Source organism: Anser anser (assembly GCF_964211835.1).
Source record: "Anser anser genome assembly, chromosome: 3".
In the NCBI taxonomy this organism is placed as follows: Eukaryota; Metazoa; Chordata; class Aves; order Anseriformes; family Anatidae; genus Anser; species Anser anser.
This window is the reverse complement of record NC_139722.1, coordinates 113,209,116-113,230,431: the sequence shown is the minus strand read 5'-3', so window position 1 is coordinate 113,230,431 and position 21,316 is coordinate 113,209,116. Positions and strand designations below refer to the sequence as shown.

Genomic DNA, 21,316 nt, shown 5'->3' with positions numbered 1-21,316 from the left:
GGTGTGCCAGGAGCTTTCCATAATGCTAATTTCTGTTAAAACTGGGTTGTGGTTTCAAAAAGCCTGCACTCTGGAGGTTTTGGGTTTACCCCCCGTAACTTTAGCAATCTGTTGGACCTACCGAGTCACAACTTTTCATGAATGAAGCTAAAAGGTGTCGTCCATCATTTCAAGCAACTGTGTGCTCACTCCTGGCTGCCCCTGTTCAGAAATGTTAAGCAGTATTGTGTAGTTTGGGTCCTCTCTTTTCCACACCGGTGTACAGCTTTGTTAGCGTTTCTGTGGGCTTGAACTGCCGGTGTTCTTGCATGTCTTGTAAGAGCATTTAACTCTGTGCACACATTTCCTTAACCTGGCTGTTGCAGCTACGAGGAAAGAGCTCTGTACCTTGAAGCAATAATCCAGAACCATAAAGAAGTAACGACGTTTGAGGATTTTGCTGCTCAGGTCTTTTCTCCCTCTCCCAGCTACTCCCTCGGTGGAACTGGTGAGTCTCCGCACGTTATTCTTCTCTTTAGCACTAAGAAGCACTTGAGCAGCAGATGTACACCTGTTTTTTGTAGATAAATGCTTGCGAATTTAAGAAAACCATTCTTCCCCTGAATCAACTAATGAATATCAAAAGGAGTGATGACATTCATTTTAATTTGTTTTGCATCAGAGCTATTCACTCTGTTCCTTTCTTCAGCTATCCTGTTAACCCCTGAATCTAGCAAGGTTAATGAACTTTCTCTCAGTAATGTGCTCCGGTTCATTCAGGAGTGTGGGTTTCTTGCTGAGCTGGGAATATGCTGTTCAAAAGCTTTGCCTGAATCGGTGCTTACTTATCGAAAAATAGTTCCTCACAGTAGAAGCCGTTGCTACTAATGCTAAATGGGGATTATGCTGCTGAGATACCAGGGTCAGGGATTAATGCAAAAGAAATGTAAGAATGGTGTTCTGCTGGAAAATCATAGCCGCGTGCAGTACGCTAGCATTTCCCTTACATATATATGAGCAAATTGCAGGCTTTCTTCCAACACCTGGCCTGGAATCTGTTTTTTTTTTTCTTTTTAGTGTATGTATGGATAAATGTGTGTGTGTATGTGTATACACACTTTTATGCTGGTGATAATTCATCATCTCTATCGAAAGACAAAAATTTAATGCAGAACTCGGTGAATTTATTCCTTGTGTGTCCTATCGAGGTTTTAAGTTAGCATGCATGAGTAAGATATGAACTGCTACTTTGCTGTTTAAATTAAGTTTAAATACGTGCCTCCTCAAAGGGAGCACTGGCTCTGAAATGCAGATTTCCAGTTTTTCCGTCCTCAAAAAGTATATGGTCACTACATGCTGGATTCTTTAACAAAGATTCCCTAATCCCCTTTTTACACTCACTGGCGCTTTCTAATTATTTCCTGCTACACTTTCGGATAGTTTAACAGATTTTTTCAAACCTGTATAAATGTTGCAGGACATCTGCTCTATTTTTCTTTAGCCTGACTTGTTAGCAAATATCTTCCATCTAAACTGAAAAATTGAAGGAAGAAATTAAATTTACTAAAATAAATCACTTACAAATAAAATCAGCCGTGCATCATTGTTTAACATTACTGGCTCCAATCCTTGTGCTTTCAGAGCTTTGTTAGGAGATAAGAGGTATATGCATGTACTTGCATTGGTCGCCAGTAGCAGCAGGCAGAAGGCTTTGGAGATAAGCAAGCTGGCAGAAGTAAAGGAGAGCCAGTGCTATTTACATAATCGCGCCTCTGCTTCCTGGAGAGGCGTCAAGAAACACAGGGATGGCCTCTATTGATCTTTGTTGAACTGGAATACTAAACAACATCAGAAAAGCTTATAACTTAAAGCTTTGATTAATGTTTTTTACATTAAAAAGTAGAACAGCTGTGAATTAAATTCTTTTATACACTCTGCCAAAAGTCTGAGACAAAAAAAATTATCAATTTCAATAGAAATGTAGATTTTGTGCCCAGTATTGTTAGCACTTTGGATCATTTATCTGTCGATGCATCAGCAAAAAAGGATGTAGATATTGATATATTTTAAATGTTTTGCTCTATGCATAATTCCATTTGTTTGTTTTTCATGTTTCTCTTGCAGCACGTTGGGACCCTACTCTAATCAAATTTAGTTCAACAAACAAGGACACATTCATTCAATAACGCAGTAGTCATGCTTTCTGAATTCTGTGATCTATTTTCTATACAGAAATTATTTAAAATGTTCAGTACTATCTGCTTGCATTTTTCAGAACGCTGTTAAATAATTAGTATTTGAATGTGACGTTATGATTTCACAATTTTTTTTTCTAAAGTCCTGCCACTGTCAGGTCCTGATTTTCAGGCTTCCAAACATCACAATTTTACTTTGTGCTCTTGGAGAAGCCAGGGTCTGGCTGTGACTTCTGGGGTCAGAGTCACCACCTTGCCCCCAGTCTGTCAGTCACGATTCCTTTCTGACCAGCAATGGGCAGAGATAGAGGGCTGATATGGGCTGTGGCAGCGGCAGCCACGTCCCTCCTGCCCTCTCCTGCCAGCACCAGGGGCACAAGGGTGGCACAGCAGTGCTGCCGGTGGAGGGGCCCAGCCCAGGTGCTCTCTGGAGGCAATGTGCCATTGGAGGCTTCACATGGCACCCCCAGCATCTCACTCCCGTGGGCTTTGGAAGTTGTCGTGGGGCAGGAATGAGGCAAGAATAGCTTCATCAGCATGTGAAAATAAGGTTTTCTGGATGGGACGAGGTGCTGCTGTTAGAGATGTGAATCCATGCCTCGGGGACTGCTCTTTGTTTGAAGGAGTCTCCCCACGTTACCTACTCACTTACTTGTATTTTCAGTCGAGTATTGCTCGACAGCGCTGATGGCATTGACACGCCGATGGTGTTTTACGTCAGTGGGTGCTGACAAATGTACTGGCAGCATCCAGAAACAGGGCAGCCTGCTGACGACAGCCTTCAGCCTAGCCCTGGCACTCACAGCCCAGGGAGTGCCTGCAAGTGCTGCCCCAGCAGTGCCCCAGTCACCAAGTCCTTGCGGTTTGTTCTCCATTGGGAGTGCAACACACAAGGCTGACACTTCCGTCTAGCGGAGGATAAGGCATACTTTGATCTTTCCTCAAACTGTAGTATCTGTCCTTTGAAATTGAGACCCAGCCCAGGTGAAGTCTGAATAGATTTGCAGCCATCTCTCTGCCCCTGTTAGGGATTAGACAGGGCACAGAGTGCTTGGGGCCACTGGCGCAGCACAGGTGGGGCAGCCAGGAGGGTGTGGGCTGGGCAGGCTGGGCAGCTGCCCTGGAGAATCACAGCAAGGTCTTCATGCGAGAGGGGAACTGCTATTTGGAAAGGGGAAAAATGAGCCACGGAAATATAAATGTGTGGGGCTGACACCAGGCTGTGTTTTCTCCCTTCTCAAGCAGGAAGCCAACTGAAACCACCCACCCTGCCTGGCTTCTAAAGTTTTCAGGTCAATTTCAGGTTATTTCTACTCTGATCTTATTCTTAGTGCCACCTAATTTTAATCCTGTCATCGTTGCATATACGCGTGCACAATAAAAGTAAGTACATATTTATTAAAATTAAGACTGTTTTAAGCAGTTAATACAGTACATAAAATAGTACAAGAGGCAAATCAGAAGCATTAAATGAGTTCAATATGTAGCCGTTAATGACACACGTTGTTGGTGTGTTACTAACCATGATCTATTTATTTGAATTAGCTGTTTTTATGTTTTCTGATACTGCCTCTGGCGATGCTTCCCCTAGATTCAAACGGGCTTCTTAAAATCTGCCCTGGCTTAGTTTCCCGTATCATAAATAGTTCTGCAGGTGTTCGTTTTATGTACAGACAGAGTCCAATTGACCTCACTTGCTGTTTTCAGAAGTAGAGCCTTAAACTCCCTATACGTATCATAGATACCCCTGTATATCTCAAACGCTGAAAATGCAGGCTGGTGGGCAGAACGGACGTCCCTGAACTCATTTAGGGGATGTGCAGATTAGGAACAAAAGATGAGAATACAGTCCTTTGTTGTTAAACTGGTGCATTACATGCTGTATTTTAATTAGGCTGGGTATGAGAGTCAGCCCAGGAAATCCTCAGTAATCCAACGCTATTGAATTATTCTTATCCATTCCCTCTGCAGATTTCTCTCCTTCTAAAGGATGGGTTTTTAAGCTGCTATCTTATTCTGTTCTTGCTCCCTCCGCCAAAAAAAGAAAACAGTTATCCAACAAAATATTTGTATATGCTTAAAAAACAAACAACAACAACAACAAAAAACATAAAAACTAAACAGGTGCAAACAGATACAGAAGCATTCCAACTTTAATTGCCTCTGGTGCCTAAAAAGCATTATTTTTTCATTCAAGCTCAGCAGCCAGAACTGTGTTGACTCTTTGAAAATAGAAGTAGTTGGATATTCTAGAAGGTAAAAGAAATGGCTGTTTGGCCAGAGAAGTACTTAGATTCTATGCTTTTATTTGCAGGGGTAGCTTTCAACTTTCAAGTGAACCTACAAACCTGCTTTTCAGCGCTGCAGGCTTGTGGTTAGTGCTTCAAAGGGTTAATTGAAATGGGCACACTTGACTGCTGAGAGGACTGATCTAATCACTGCCATATCCAAGTGCATCTGTTCACCATGAGGTCATTCTTGTGCATGCTAATGATTTGGAAATAAAAGCATAATGCTTGACGTTATCAGAAAGGATATAGTGTAAATCTTTACTTTTTTAGTTGCTAATCGCTACTGCGGAATGAAACAGCAGGCAGAAGAATCTCGGATTATTGCTCTCCATTTTCATTTTTTAAAGCATCATTTTCAGTGGAGTGTCAGGAAAACTGTGCTGGAAAACTCTGACATGTGGTATCTGTTGATAAATGGATTCTTTAATGAATATTATAGCATTGCCCAGGAGCAACACTTGAGTTGAGGAACTATAGACGTTTTCAGCATTCCCTGGTTTTAAAGCCTTGGGAGCCCTGTGTGCTTATTTACATAAAACTGAGATTTTGCAGCCTTTTTGTTGAAAAGGTGACACATGCTTCTCTTTTGTCTCTGGACTTTTATATGCATAAATTTCTTGTAGAAAACATGTAAGTGTACAACAAACAAGATTTGGTTTATTTTAAAATGCTTTTTACTAAGTGCTAAGCTTTATGTTTTTCACTTTAAAGCAAAAAGAACATTTCCAATGGCTGTGTAGTTTTAAAATATATTTTTGGCAGAAGCAAAACAAAACCTGGAGTTACTGTTGTCTTGAACATACTTGCATTATTTTTAAATATAATTCAGCAGTGACGCTTTTTGGTTTGGTTTGGTTTTGCTATTCTTTTTTCATTCCTTGTCTGTGAAAATCCTTGTCTACTTGAAAATCTGTAGGATGTTTGGGCAGTTTTGTGTACTAGGCAGAATAAAAGTCTCTCTGGGTTTTGTGTAATATTAATATTTTTGGGAAGCTGGATGGAGCTGAATATTAGAAAATGCCCATCTGAAAATGAACGGCTGTGCCACAGTACTACTTACAGCAAGTGCAGCACATGCCAAGTGTTGAGTTTGAACGACACAAGTGTGTTGCCTGAAATTGAAAAATGAGTTCCTAGTAAGTGAGAGGTGCAGCATTCCCTAATGCCCTGGCAGAGCGGAGCCCCCCCCCAAGCCAGTTTTCCAGAGAAAAGAGGCGATGCTGAAACCATCCAGCAGCAGTTGCGGACAGGTCCGTGGACGTGCTGCAGTGGGAGCGGCAGACCCCTCGTGTCCCAGTGCAGCGCTGCCCATCCTGCGTGGAAGGACGCACACCGTGCTGTGCTGTGCCACTAGTGTGGAGCTCGCTATGAGGGCTGTGGGAAGCCAGCCGCACTCTCTCTGCGTGGGAGGCCGCCAGAGGGAAATTTGCAGTCGTAGAAGCGAATTGAATTGTTGCAGTGGTAGAAGTCCAGGCAGTAAACAAAGGGGAGAAGGCTGGGGGAGGTGGAGCAAGGGGTGGGAAGTTATACCAAATGGGAAGGGACTGCAGGTATTAAATATTTTTCTCTTTCCCTCTGAAGATCATTCAGGAGGAGGCGCAAGGCACTGCGGTGCTTCTCCTCCCCATTTCCCTGGGTGGCTCACACTCGGGCGACTGGAGCATCTCTCACGCTGGCTCAGCTGTGGCCCCACCACCTCTCGTGTGGGTCTCGGGGCTGCAGCTCGAGCCCGGCCGCCTGGTCACTGACCCCACTGGTCTGTGCACAGCACAGCCAAGCCAAGCCGCATGCTGGTTTGGAGCAGCTCTCAGCACCTGCGGTGCCGTGTGTGCGTGACTCCAGGACTTGTCCCATCCCATCACTGCTGGTGGCAGAGCTCTTGGTGCAGAAGGGGAAGGTATCCCATCATGGTGTTCTTCCCATGCTAGCTCTCTGCTCATCCAGCAGTTCTTGGAGGCCCTGCCCTTTCCTCTGCATTGCGAACAGGCAGAACCCAGTGGGATGCTGAAATTTTACCTCCCATCATTTCCAGTCCCAGAGTTTTTGTTTTGCGGTCGTAAGTGCACTGTTCCCTGCTTGGCCGCTTGCAAGTGTATCTGTACACACACTAACGAACCATGTCATGAACCTCACCAGCCCTCAGACACCAAAGTGTCTTCCTCCCTGCTTGGTAAAATTTTCTCTTGGCCATGGTCACTGCTTGGTAGCAGAGAATGAAAAGGTGCCAAATGAAATTTTCAATTGAATCAAGCATAATTACCTGACTTATTGAAGGAGGAAAGTCAAGAGGCTCTGCAGAAAACCCAAATTTACCCTTTCTCCCCAGAGACGCCTTTCAGCAAGATGCACGAAATAAATCTCATGTTTTCCACTCCCTCCTTCCCTCTCACTTAGTGACACCCACGTGAGGTATCCAAACAATGTGACACAGCAACTCTGTCCACCTTCTGCCTCTTCTAATGGCAAAGATGAGAAACCCTGATGCTTTCTGTGATGACAGATGGGTGCTATGAACAGTCAGAATTTTGCTGAATGATGAGGCAATGAGCAAGTGGAAGTACAGCCCTTCCCACACAGGAGCACTTGCTACAGTCTCAAAGACAACACTAGAAATCAGAAACGCTGATTTTCCTCTGTGGGACTTGGTCAGTCAGTGAAAATCTTTTGCAGGCTGTGGCATCCCCCTTAATTAATCTGCTCCGGCCCGGAGCAGTCTGAGGGGCTCAAGCACCCCACTAGCAGCTGGATGGGAGGAACGGAAAGGAAGCTCCCATGCCCTTGGCATGCCGCACCACTCTCCAGGGCTGGTCAGACCCCTCGCGTTTGTAAAGAGCTGGAGTTTGTGTGTGTTGGCAGCACAGTATTTTACATATTTTCATGAAAGAGAAATACTCTTGTCTAGTTAGTGAAATTCCTGGCTTCCCCATGAGGGTCAGAAATGCTCTGTTACCCAACAGGACAGTCATGGTAAGTACCATGAAGCAAATCCTAAGGTGGCATCAGCTCTGTAGCTCCTCTGACCCGAGTACGCTGAGGCAAATGTGCATGGTGCCGACCGGGCTGGTTTGGGGGCGTACGAACCATGAAGGGTGGCAGGGGAGGCATGGGACCGCTGCCACGGCCTACAGTGCAGCGGGTGGTGTGAGTCCAGCCCCTCAAAAACTCCAGATGAAACTAGCAGGGGGAGGTCAGGGTGGCCCCATCCAGAACACCCAACTTTTCTTTCATGGAGGGGACAAATGCAGGTGTCAAGCAGCTGCCACCGGTGGCAGAACATGGCATAGTTCATCAGATGGTGCTACACAAGACACCTGAGCAAAGGAACACACGGTATAGATGCAGAGCCAAAGATTCGATCTCTTACATCCTTAATGCATAGTTTGCTGCTGTACCTGCATTTCGGGTCATTGGCATTTAAACGTGTTTGGTTTTGAATGAACGCAGCCACAGCTCCTTTACCTATTGATAATGGCTTCAGAACACACTCACATGGTATTTTCAGCCGTGTCCTTGTCAGTGGAAAGCAGAGCAGGTCAAAACGCTACGCGGATTTCCTGTGTTATTCTCTCTGGAATTTTCTTGCCTCCACACTTACTGGGGGAGAAACAAAGGTTTCCACAGTGGTGTCATGGCCAATAGGCTCACTGTGGCGGTAAGTCATGGCCTGTGTGAAAACCTCATGGATCTACCTCAAGTGCAAAGCTTTGAGATCCTCAGTGATCACACACGCCGTTAGGGTCCATTCTTATGCACATGGGTTCACCCCAAGTGGCTGGTAACCTGGCCGCCCTGGTCCTCCCGTGCACCAGCCACGCTGACCAGGTATGAAGCGTGCCAGGCCTGCTTTGCCCACCGTCATGGGCTGGAGCTCCCGATGTATATGTAGCTCCAAGTGTAATGCAGCCACCTGTGACAGGGGGAAATTGCTTAAAAGATTTTTTTTGTTGTTTTTTCCTGGGGAACATACCCTGGTGTTGTGTGAGAAGTCTGGTTTGTTCTATTCAGTAGATCAAAGCAAATCAGATCTCTGCAGCTCTCCGAAAGATAACTGTTCATTTAAAGTATGCTTTTGTCTGTATTACTAACTGAATTTTTAATCCCCTTCTGCAAGGAACTTATTCTAAGATCCTAAGGTTGCATCATCATAAAGTACTCATACCTGCAAGAGCTGCAGAGGTGTCTGATCCTATTGGTGTGCAGGCATACTCTGCACGTGCTGTGTTTTTATGCACAAACATTACTTTCCACCTGTGTGAAGTTTATGTGGCACAGTGACGTGTATGTTGTTCACTCTGATTTTTTAACCTTGCTACAGTGTAATAGCAGTGTAGGTCTCCAAGAAGTCTCAAATTTTACCCAGATTGAAACTGTATGACCACTAACAATGTTGGAAATGTAGCTGGAGTAAGAGAATGCTGGATGCCCATGGCACCGTGTCTGCAAGTTTGGCAGAAATTGAAGACGATGATTATTCATTTTAATTTTTGCCAACGTTTCCTCCCTCTGCTTTTCCAATCAATGCACCAGCAGGAGCCAGAAGAACTCCAGTAGTCGCTACTTTCTCCCCAGGTGCCTGGTGCAGAGGTGGCCCTTTCACTCAGCCCGCTGCCCACCATGCTCGGCGTGCTGCTGAGTGCCCGTGGGCAGCCGGCCTGGCCTTCGCGCGAGCACAGTGTGTGTGCTGTTCCTGTATTTACACCATTTTGTGTTCTCTCCCTTTAGATTAGAATATGCAATGGTCTCGTTACGGTAATTGCCGCAGGTAAGAGCGATGCTTCCCACAGGCCACGCTGCTGGCGTCGTGCTCCATCACTAACCATGCTCCTTCTTCTCTTCCTCCTCCTCCTCCTCTTCCTCCTCCTCCTGCGCTGGTGGCTCGGGCTTAGGCTGTCTCTGCCTCTCTCTAATGCTGTCCCACCACCCCTGCCCTCCTGCTGCCCACAGGGAAGAGCTGATGTGCTCCCCATGGGCAAATTCCCCCTGTGGCAAATTCCACCTGTTTGGTTGAATTTTGAAGGGCCCGAGCACTCCAGGGGCCCACTTGTGAGTTGAAAATGAATACTTTTTATTCAACACACCATTCCGGAGCTGCCACTTGATTTTTACAACTTCCAGTTGCACGCTGTCTGTGCACCCTCTGAAACAAACGCAGTACCACAGCAGCAGTGACAAAACGAGCCCCTCAGCAGCCCCTGCACAGCCCCATGCCCTCTCCCCAGCCAAGTGAGCGAACAAAGTTGCAGGCTTCCCCCACAAGGAGGCCAAGTGGAGTTCGTGTCAGACAGCTTGCAAGTGGAATTATAATATTTGTATGAAAGCCTTTATCTTTTGTGGTTATTACTTGCTCACTCTGCAGCTGCTGTCTCCCTATCAATCATGGTGGTTCAGAGGCTGCTCCAAGGTTGACTGCAGAGCTCAGGACTCGCCGGGAGAAAGTTGTGACTGAAGGAATGTGAAGGCTGGGGGCCGGAGGGTTCTGGGGTGGGGGGACCGGGCTGCGCCTCATCCCACGCCCCTGCCCGCTGCTGCCCGGCCTTTCATATGCGCAGGCGAGTCATTGTTGGAAGCCTGCATGAATATTGCTTGAGCTTGTCCATTTGGTGAAAACTGTATTATTTTGACCATCTGCCATGCCGCTTAACTGCAGGAATGTAAAGTACGGCACCTCCCTCACACTCCCTCCCTCCCCCACGATTCCTCCCTGCGAACAACACCACAGGTTTTCTTTTTAATCCCAAACTGACAGCTCCACATTTTTCACAGAAAATGCCTTTGCACATTGTCATGATTTTCACCTTTTTTTAATGCGCTATTTTCCCTTCAGTCAGTTGCCTTGAAGTATAAATCTGGTAAGTAAAGATTGCATCTGAAATGTGAGCACCAGGTTGTAAACTGGCTACAGGACTTCAGAGCAGCGGGACAGGCTTTAGATTTAGCTGCAGCCAGACCTCAGCTTTATAGTGTTTATCATGTTGATTCACCAACATATCCAGAGTTAGCTACAGCACAGGGCTCAGGTCTTAATCCTTCAAGTAACGAAACAAAACGAGGGGCTGCCTGTGCCCGACAAGCACTGCAGAGTTCCCAGGCACTGGGCAGTCACGAGGTTTGCGCGCTGTGTGGACGTACTGGGTGGCACTGCCAATGCTACCAGAAGGCCCCGCCAGGAGCGCGAGCAGCTCCTTTGTTTGCAGGGCTTGCTGATAAAGTGTGCTCTCCCTAATGCTGCGGGTCTCTGAACCAGTTAACCAGAACATTTGATTCGAGCATTTTGATGCCTTCAGCACGTAACCCAGGCGCGGGCTGAGTTGCAGAGTGCTTCTTGCATGCTTGAGTCACTCGGGTTAGTGAGCTGAAGGTGTGTTAGACATATCCCTGCAGTCATCCATCACGTAGATTAAAGGCAAATAAAGGCACAGCCAGAAGATACAGACCCCTGTCAAACTGGAAATAGGTTTGTGCTGCAAAATCCAGACATCGGTCCGAGTTCAGAGGTGCTCATCTGGCTGCAGGGACCGGCCCTGGCCTCTGGTTTGGGCTCAGCCCCGCTCTGTAACACGAACAGGGGCTACAAACACCTGGGCACGGGGCCATTCCTCTGCCGCCAGAAAAAAAACACACAGAGACAGAGAGAGAGTTGTAACGTGGTTTAAAAATACTGCAGCCCAAGGGAGCTGATGAAATGACATTCACACCGAGAAATGCCTTGGGATGAGTCAAAGCCCCAGCAGCAAGAGCAGCGCGGTGTTGCAGCATGCATGCAGGTATTCCCCAGCGCACGGCGGGGGCTGCGCAGGGGACAGGCAAGAGTTGTGCACACGCACACTTGGTTTTATTCATTTATTTTTTAGTTCAACATTCATATCCCCAGCTGCTCTTATTCAGACAACCCATCTAGCCCTGACCTGTAATCATAATCACCTCTAGGGAGTAATCAAGGTGTAACTTCATGTTGTTGAACAACAAAGCGTAAATGCGCGTAGCATGCACTGCTGGTGTCCAGTATTTCCCAGCTCACAAACACCATTCCTGAGTGCTGGTCATGAGAACAATGACACCGATGGGCATTTGGTGTCCCGTTTGAGTCATGGAGCTAAGGAGAAAAACTTGGGATTCTTTATTTTTTATCAGCTACCAAGACACGTTCCAGACAGCCTCATGAAAGTGAGCACGTTCTGGAAGCTTGCTCTCAGACCTCTGTCATAGACCACATACAGAAAAGCCTCTTGGTGAAATGCAGCAAGAAATATCGTTGTAGTTGTACACATGTGAAAGAAACATTTTCTGAGTTCCATTTTGCCTTTGTGGTTGTGGCTAGAGCGCTGTGTCAGGCCGCTGCAGGTGCTGTGCAGACCAGTGCAGGGGCCACTCACAGTCCCACACCAGCTCTGTCTGGAAGCTAGCAGAGAAACCACTCATTTCTCCTGAAAAGCACAGGGTGCAGCTCCTCAGCTGCCTGGGCAGAGTCTCTGACATAAATGTTCAGATCAGCTGTCGTACTCCTGAGTAACGTGGAAGAGGCGGTAGAGAGGGGTTGCCCTTTGCAAAGCGGGTGTTCAGCTGCAAATACAGGTTGCAGGCAGGTTTTCTCATTTCTTAGGCACCTTCTCTATGCCCGTTCTGTTTTCCAGGCTGCCTCACCACAAGCGCAAGCGCCGACCTTACTGTCACCATAGGAATAGAGCTAGCAGAGCCTACCTCGCCGACGCTGCCGCGTGCTGCCAGGAACAAAGTCTCTGGGAAGCTTCGCCGCTCCACCAGCACTCTCAGCAAGTCTCCCAACTGAAGGGCTGTGGGAGTGCACTCCCTTCAAGGAACCCTAAAGACCTCAACATGTATCGAGCCAAGTACTTTGCCAACAGAACTTGAAATTTGGGATGAGTGCATGCTGAAGGGGATGGGCGAGGGGTTTGCTCTGTAAAATTATCATTGTATGTATTCACACAGCCATCCTCAATGACCAAACATCACCTGGGCTATCACCATGCGCTCTCTTGACTGTTGCTGTCACAAGGAGCATGGCGGTGCTGGGGAGCCCTCCCGGCAGCATGTGCCTCTCCTCCCTTGGCACCTGTGTGCAAGGCAGCTGTTGCAGCAAGAGGCCACAAACCAGTGCTGAAACCAGTTACCTAATGTAATTTCAGAGCATTGATTGTAGTCATTCCGTCCAACATGTAATTGTGTATTAGGGAATTTTGTCAAAGTAGAAAAGAGTTTTCTAATGACTAGACATGTTACAAATGTCCTCCTCCTCTGAAGTGTGGGTGAGTGATTGAGGTGCTTTTCAGTATCTATTCAACCTCTGCTCCCATTCTGTTGTCAGTAGTCATCCAATGCAGTTTTTGTGCATGTAGCTAAGAATTAGTAATAATCAGAGAAGCCATTGATCTGAAATTCAGGAGGGTGCTGCCAATTTCATCAAATGGCAGCACCTGCACTGAAATCGCTCTGCTTAATCATGCTATCTTATTCAAGGTCATCCATCACTACCTATTGTGCAAAATCCTGAAGCTGAGGATGCTCCAGCCTGCATTCGCCTGTGCTCGGTGCACTCAGCACTGCAGCAAGCCAGGCTTCTCAGCTCCTCTACCATGTGCTCAGCATGTGCCGGCCTGTGGCAAAGGGAGGGCTGGGGGTGGCATCACCCTGTGCCAGGCATCAGCCACCAGTCAACAGCTACGGCGACAGCTTGGTGCAAACATTTCACATCTTTGCACGTGTTTTAGCCAAAAGACCTCTTTCTCAGCGCTGGCTTTAGCTTCAGGATTGTTTAGTCCTTTCCAATAATGTTTGTGATGGCTGCATAATGTGAACTGCTCACTATGCGTGGAAAATAAAAATAGCCACATTTCTTTTTGAAGAGCAAATGCTGCACATCTGCTATGACTACTCACCAGGGCTTGAATAATTGTGAGACAGTATACTTCTGAGGTAACCACTTCACCTTTCCACATCAGGGCAATAATCTGCAAATTGAAACATCTCTACTTAGAATAAAATAAATCTGAAGGCTTTCAAGGACATGTAGTGTCCTGTTGGCACTTTGTGTAGTAAGCAAATCTTTTATTTTGAATAGGAAATGTATTTCATACTACATGTATCATATGTTTCCAGGGGTGAAAACTTTTTATACCTTAAGAAAACATGTATTATAAAAACAATGGCAGCCCAGGAGATGCACTGCATGTACGCAAACAGGCAGCATGAGGAAGACATCCAGACCAAAGGCAAGAATGGGCTGATGCTCCACCAGCGAGACGCAACACGGCACAGTAGCAAAAGCCCTAGTGCCCCCGCGGGACCTGCTGGTGGCCATGGTGGGGCAGGCACCATGCAGCCCAGAGCCCCCAGCCACTCTTCATATAGGGGATGAGGGGGGCAGGCGGCGGTAAAGCAGCTCATCTGTGTTACCTTTGGTTTTTGGGTGTTCTGAACATTGGTATCTCTGTCCAGTATGACAGATACCTCTGGCCTTCCTGTTCCTCCTCAGGTCTTGTTCTTGTTGCTTTTTGTTCAATTTTTGGTTATTATGCTACTCAGCATTTAAATGCACATCTCTGAACTTAATGTGATTTGTCTGAACTGAAGGGGACTGACTTTTAAGTGATGCAAAATGCATGATTGGGCCACCATTTTTTGCACTTCCACTTACATGTTAACTTGAGCATCTGTCTGTTTTTGCATTGTCATCTCTCTGCAGTGCTTCCCTGTAAATGTGGAACACTGTGTTACAAATACAGTACCACCAAGCTCATAGGACATTTTGCTGTTAGCCTTGTGAAGCAGCTTGCTGGTGGCACATCCCCAAGGCATGCCTTTGGCTGGGCACTCTCACCATCCAGGGCGGGAGCTGAAGCACACAGCGAGCGGGTGCGGGGCGCAGTTGGCATGCCTGGGATCAGGGTGAGCACAGGAATCCTGCTGGGAAGGAGCCCGCTGGCCAAGCATTTGACTGACATTTTGATTTTCTGCCTCACATTTTGGTTTTGATTTGATTTTTTGATTTTTGACTGATTCTGTGGGGGTAAATTGGAAAATAAAACGTATTTTAATTTATTTTTTTTCATGATGGAATGCACGATGCTGTCTTGTTCTTAGCTAATAAATGGTCTGAAATCATTTCAAAGGCATTCTGAATAAAGTGAGACTTTTCTCTTTAGAGCAATACGCATCTCTAGTTCAGAGAAGAATTAAAACACCAGTAAAAACAGTGTTTTCCTGATGTCAAAAAAAGTAATATTAATTTGTGAAAATTCAGCTGCAGTTGTGTACCATAAAGTAAATAACAAAGTTGTCCTGTTACCTGTCAGAAACTTCACAGCCCTGAGCTCACAACTTCTTCAAAGAGCAGTGAACAGCAGTGTGACACTGGAGCTGCTGCCACCGGCAGTGGCCATTCCCGAGGGGCTCTTGTCCCAGCACCATGGCTGGGGGCAGCACCTGAGCTCAAGAAGCACGAGCTGCCCACATGGGTCACCACTGTTGCATGCCTAATGGTTTTTCAGGTCTGATTCAAACCTGGTCAAGGATTTGGGGCTAAAGCCCAGTGCATGCAGTGTGCAGCAAGGCCCCGTGGCTGGGTTGCTGCAGTGAGCACTTGTTACAGGCTGCTCAGGCATGTGCTTCGCTCACCTGTGGACGAAACCAACCCTGTGAGAGACCAACCCACCTGAAAGACATCCTGCTAAAACCCTCTGGCATCTTTTCATAAAGGTTTTGTACTTTTACCAAATAGTTCATTTCTGGTGGACAGCAGGTGGCTTTTGTTTTATCTTGGGTTTTGAAATGCAGTGAAAAACCCAGCAGAGTAATTCCCTGACTCAGTTTCTGTTTGGCCAAGTCTGTGTTAACGTAACACCTGGCTACAGCCAAGGCATCATATGAATTAGCCTCTTGCAGCTAATTCTATTTTCAGTTCAGGGGGTGGGTCTCAGAACCTCAAAAAACAAAAATTACTTTTCTATGTCTTAGATCCAGGACAAACTAAGAGGATTTTCACCTCTTCTAAAGAATAAAGATTCATCGCATGAGTGTGCGATTAAAGTGTCTTTATTTCTGTCAGCACTTATTAGGGCATGCCACCTAAAACAGGCAGTAAAAGAGTTTTCAGGATCACCTGTATTTCTTACAAGGTTTGTCACAGGGTGTGGTGTAGAGAAGTGCCCACAAGCAGAGGTAGCTTGGCAATGAGTATTTCTTCCTTCTGGCCATACCAAGAGCTCTTCCAGGCTACAGCATCCTTTCCATAGCAAACTGCTGCAATTTCTGCAAAGAGCATCCTGGGGCAAGGGAGGGCACGTGGGGCCTGAGGCGCCCAGAAAACAAGGGCAAGCTGAGCTGGGCAGAGGGACTGCACTCAGCCTGCCCCGCTGACTGTGCTCGCTTACACCTGAAGGGCACAAAGTGAGTTTATCTGCCCTGAATGCCCAAGAGCAGCACTCTGGCCAAAAAGGGGATTGCAAGGCCACCTGGTAACACATTTAAGAGTGAATGCTGCGGTTCAGAACAACTGATGCCAACCTGGCTGGTCTTTCCCCAGCAAAGGACTTTGCTGTTAAGCATAGGCAGCACTGCCGTCGGTGGTGTTTCCCCACCTCATGCTTTGGAGCACTCATGACGGTGCTTGGCCAGCAAGAGCATGTGCGCTTCAGCAGTATTTCAGTGGCTGAGCACACTCCCAGCACTCTGAACCTGCACACATCCTCATCATCACCAGCCTCCTCCAAAGGGGCTTTGCAGCATCTTGCTAATAATACTTACAGAGCATTACTAAACCCCAGAAGACATTATTTATATACCATTCATTGCAAGAAATGCATGATGACAAGGCTTCCCTTCCTAAGCTGTGTAATGCCCCATTGCTGGGAATTTGCATGGACATTAAAAACAATATGTTTCTAATGGCGATTTTCTACTCTGCAGAGACATCACTTACAAAAACGAAGGGGGGTTGTGCGCTCAGTCATAATTATGTCGGGGGTTCTCAGGCTTAGGCCACTTAGGCCAGCAGGAATGATACAGGATTATTTGGCAGTGGAAAGCAGCTTTGAAATGTCTGCTGCTCTTTCTGAAGGGACAACCAAGTTCTCTCTTGAATTGCTCTCTTCCACAATGGAGAATTAATCCAAACGGCTCTGGTAAAGGCCTCACTTGCCCCATTTGTAGCCCTAACTGCACCCGCTGGCCAGCATGCAGGAGCATGACATACATTATATATTATATATATTATAAAATATGCACTGTAATGTAGTATAAATGTACTATGTACAATAAATTTTATATTCTTTGTACATTATTAATATATATGTAACAATAAAATGTTAAATTTTATTATACAAATATTTATTAGTTTTATCCAAATATTTTATGGTTTGCAGAAAGTATATACAATATTTATATTGTATATTATTTTATTGTTATTATACTATATTTATATTATGCATGTGCTCACACACATATATACACTGGATATGCATATATAACATCTATACATACACATTGTTGTATAGACTATAATCTGTATATACTACAGAAACTACAATATTGCATATTATATGTAGTATATTTCTCTAAAGCATAAATACTTACATACTAAAAATTATACATGGTTCTATAATCTCAGTAATGTATAAATAACACATCAAAAATTATATCTAATTATCAAAATAATACTTGATACTATATATGTCATATAATGAAAGTATAACATACATCATAGAATATTTGATGCAATGTACAATATAATATGGATAATATATAGACTATAGATCATAGATTATGTGTAATATATATATAAAATGTACATACATTGTGCCTGCATGTATATGCCCCGTATGCAATATGTGCATATATGTATAAAACAGTGCATTATATAATGCACGCTCTATATACTAAACAATATAGTCTTAGAAAGCTAATACATACAACATTATATAATAAGAAAATATTTCATTATGTAAATAATAAAGTATAAATAAATCTACATATATACTACATACAGTGCTTTATAATATGCCTCATATAATATGTTTTATATAACAGGCAACATATAATTTGTAATACACGGTATATATCTCGTGCTATACTGCATAATATAAAGTATACAAATATTGATAAATTTTATATAAATATGAACATCTAATCTTCATTCATTTAATTTACATATTTATAATTTATTATACAGAATAAATTCTATAGCTATCATCTAGTTAGTTTTATAATTTGTTTCATTTATATGTATGAAATTTTCCAGGTCTGAATCTAAGGAACCATCGGATGCAGATGCTGTTTATTTTCCTCCATTCTTTTTTTTTCTTTTGCGCTGTTATTGAAATAAATTTAATTCATATATATGAAAAACTATAAAATTAGCAAATGAAATGATGACCTGGGTCCTTATCCTGATAAATAAATAAAATTTGCACCTCAGGCTGAAATGCAGTGTTTCCCCGCACACCCCAGCAGCAGCTACATCAGCTGCCTGAGGCTTTGCCATCCTGTGTGGGGCTTGCTGTGAGCCAGTGCCTGGCACAGGGGGGGCGGTTTAGAAAACTAAGTTTGTCTAAGGCCACTGTGGCCCAAAGGACTCTGATAAGGCACGTGGCAAGTTGGAGCCCAGGTGACAAACAGGGAGGGCTTTGTGCTCCCTGAGCTTCAAGGCCATCAGGTCTTTTGTTGTTGCTGCCTATAATGGGTGAGTTACCCAGCCTGGGAGACCGCCTGGCAGGAGCCACGCCAAAGTCCCAGCAGCTGGGGGCTGCTTTCTGGAAAGTTCCTGGGGCGCCCTGCACAGCTGTGGCAGGGCCAGCATGGTGCTGGGACTCGGTGGTGCTTCCCAGCAGCGTGCTCAGTAACACTTCACAACAAAAATGCAAAGAAAAGGCTTAGCCTCACCCATTTAACTCAGGGTGAGGAATGTGGGACAGTGGCAGAGCAGAGCGATGGCACCACCGCCTGCATCACCCGGTCCCAGCCCATACCACCACACCAGTGCTGGGGGGACCTCCAGCAGCTTCCCCACTCACCTCATTAAAAACTCACACCAGTTTTTAAATAGATTTGTGTGGGGAAGGGAACTGAAAACTGAAGCCAAAGCCCTGTCCCAGACCCCTTTGCTCCTTTGCTGCACGGACAGTATTAACGGCTGCTACCTGACAACGCTGTTGGTACCAAAACTGTTAACAACATGCAGGTGAGCGGTGGCATTAGAAGCATGGAATGGTTTGGGTTGGAAAGGACCTTAAAGATCATCTAATTACAGAGAATTTCAGCTGTTCTCCTGTTAGCTGCACTGCCTCTCGTGCTGACAACGCTGCAGGGAAAACTCTTTCCAGCTCATCACCAGCTGTATGCCCGCGCTCCAGTGATGGTGTTTGAGCTGCATTTTTTAGGACCCTGAAGGTTCCTGTAATTAATCTCCCTGATTCCTTTCAGTTTGCAAACAATCCATTTCAGACCATGTGTTCAGCTCTTTGTGTGCTCAAAGAGGGGGCCAGATCCAGAGCTTTGTAAAACAGGCAAACATGTATGGCCATTTGCACAGAGAGATGACAACCTCTGTACCTGCCTCAAAAAATTGGAAATCACGTTTTGGGTAGGCTCAGCATTTTCTGAGGTGCCCAAACCTGTTACTGCTGGATGAATTCAGAGCCATCAGCAAATTGATTTGTTAGCTGACAGCAGAAGGCTTTGTTTGCACAGCGCTGGCCACTCCTCGCTGCCGGATGGCGAGAAGATGGCACCAGGAAGGCAACACCTGCATTCCCAGAAGCTGCTGCGCGTGGCAGCTGCAGCTTGGGTTTCAGCCACACCGCTCGGGTCTCTCAAGGGGTGAAACCCCAGTGCACAGCCTCTGCCAAGGCTTCTATAGCCCCGCGACTCCAAAAACGGGGCCCCGGTTTCACGGGGGATTTGTGAAAGGACCCCACTCTACAAAGCACTCAAGCTTCCTCTCCCCTTCCTCCTCCCCAAAGCCTGAGCCTCCCCTGCCCATGATTCCCTCAGCAGTGCAGGTTCCCAGCAGCAGACGCAGTGAAAGTGTGGGTACTGACGCTTACCCTGACATCACCCTGCTAACCTGGGAAATTCTGCTGGCTCCAACAGATTTGATCTGGCTCCTGCTTGGGCAGGAAAGAATTTTCCTGAATATTAGGAAATCGACACTGATATGGAGCAAGTTTTGAGATTTCCATTGGGATGCCACTGAAGAGACATGCATCCTCTGGGCCTCTCTGATGGATGCGCTGGGCTTCGGTCTGGGAACAGTGCTCGGCAGCCCAGGAGAGCTTCAACGTGCGTTCGAAAACTTCCCCAGGGAGCTCCTGCTTTGGGTGCCTGGTGAAGCAGCACCGCCAGTGCATGGGAAGCTGTGCCCCAGCAGGCTGTGACAGACCCATCCCTGGGGCTTTCCAGGCCCCAAGGAGCAGGGAAAAGCAAAGCAAAACTTCTCGCCAAACATGTTTTGCTGCCTGTATCTCTGAGGCTATCAAGGCCACACTCATTTTCAGTGTATCAATTTTCTGCTAAAACCACAGCTTTGCCTAGACCTGAAGCCAGTCCTGGTGCAACAAGGTTGGTTTCCTAGGAGTGGAGACAGCAGGTGCCTGGTGGCTTCAGTGCTTTTTGGCCCGACTGAACAAGGCAAAAAAAAAAAAAAAAGGAGCACCCCAAAACAAACAAAAAAATCTCAGCAACTATTTTTTTCTTCCTATAAAAGCTATATCAAAAAAATAAAATAAATACTTGGAGCATTCCTGGGGAGCTGGGGATCTCCAGACGGCTACCTGCCTTTCCCAAGGCAGAGCAGCTCCATTTCAGGCAATAGCCTCCAGGTGAGCGAGCCCAGCAGGAACAGGTTGGTGAGTGAATGCCTCGAAGGCAGCACCATGCCCAAGGTGGCCACATGCCCTCCTGTCCCCAGCCCAGAGCAAGCAAACGCCTGAGCCATGCCCTCAGCCCACGCCGGGCCCTGAGCACACCAGCAAGTGATGAGGGGTTTGGACTCAGCGTTCTCACACAGAGCTGCATGCCATAATGCCATAAGGGTGGCTCCGAGGCTTCCCCTGCTGCCGGAGGGAGAGATGACATGGCGGCACCACAAAGCCTGCCAGAGGGCTTTCACTGGCCCAATGTGCATCCTCCCCAGTCATGCTAGTATTTTAATGTTTTTCGCTAAAAAACTGAAGAACCTACTTTCTGAGCAAAGAGGGCACGCCACCACACGTCAGGGCTGACTGCCCCAGCCCCCGGGGTAAGTGGGGCACCTCGCTTGCTGCTCCCTCTGGCATAGCCGTTGCCCCGAGATCTTTCACGCCGCTGGGCTGTGCACCTCCCAGCTGGAGGGGTCCCCGCAGCTACCGGGGGTGCTGCAGAGCCCCCCGCAGGGCAGCGGGCTCGGGCCCCGGTGGGTCCTGCACACGTGTGGCCGCCGTCCTAGGGAGCCCCGGAGCCTGCCTTTCCGAGCGCACGGGAAAGCCTCCCGGGCGCCTTCCTACGCGCCAGAACCTCTCGAATAGCTCACCCTTTCCCCCAAACGTGACACACACGCACGCACACACATCCCCTCCCTCCGCTTCCCCTGCACCACTTTTCCATGGCTCTTGTGCCCGCCGTAGCACGGAGCGCAGCGCAGCGCAGCGACAGCGGGAGCCTGACCCGGGCTGGGGGCAAACGCCCCGGGCTCCTATCCCTGTCAGCCCCCCCGGGACCCGGCCCGCCTCACCCCTCTTTTCTCCCCACCTCCCGGAACTGCCTTTTAATTAATCTCATCAGAAGGCGCAGAGCAGCGCGGTACCTACTGGGGTGCCCTCCTGACAGGGGAGCCAGGGTCCGGCCTCAATCCCCCTGGCTAGG

General features: G+C 46.7%; 1 protein-coding gene across 11 annotated transcripts in view; it reads left to right on the top strand.

The window, feature by feature from the left end:
• The window catches only part of RALGAPA2 (Ral GTPase activating protein catalytic subunit alpha 2), a 138,052-nt gene extending 123,456 nt beyond the window's left edge, over window positions 1-14,596 (top strand). For 10 of the 11 annotated variants that reach the window (XM_083832249.1, XM_083832246.1, XM_083832242.1 and 7 more), the window contains 2 exons: window positions 366-487; window positions 12,097-14,596. In XM_083832249.1, the coding sequence (XP_083688375.1) occupies window positions 366-487; window positions 12,097-12,251 (277 nt within the window). In that variant the 3' untranslated portion in view covers window positions 12,252-14,596. Of the gene's footprint in view, window positions 1-365; window positions 488-9,187; window positions 9,228-12,096 lie in introns of all 11 variants that reach the window. The other variant, XM_083832245.1, reaches the window with a different exon arrangement.
• Window positions 14,597-21,316: the final 6,720 nt, after the last annotated feature.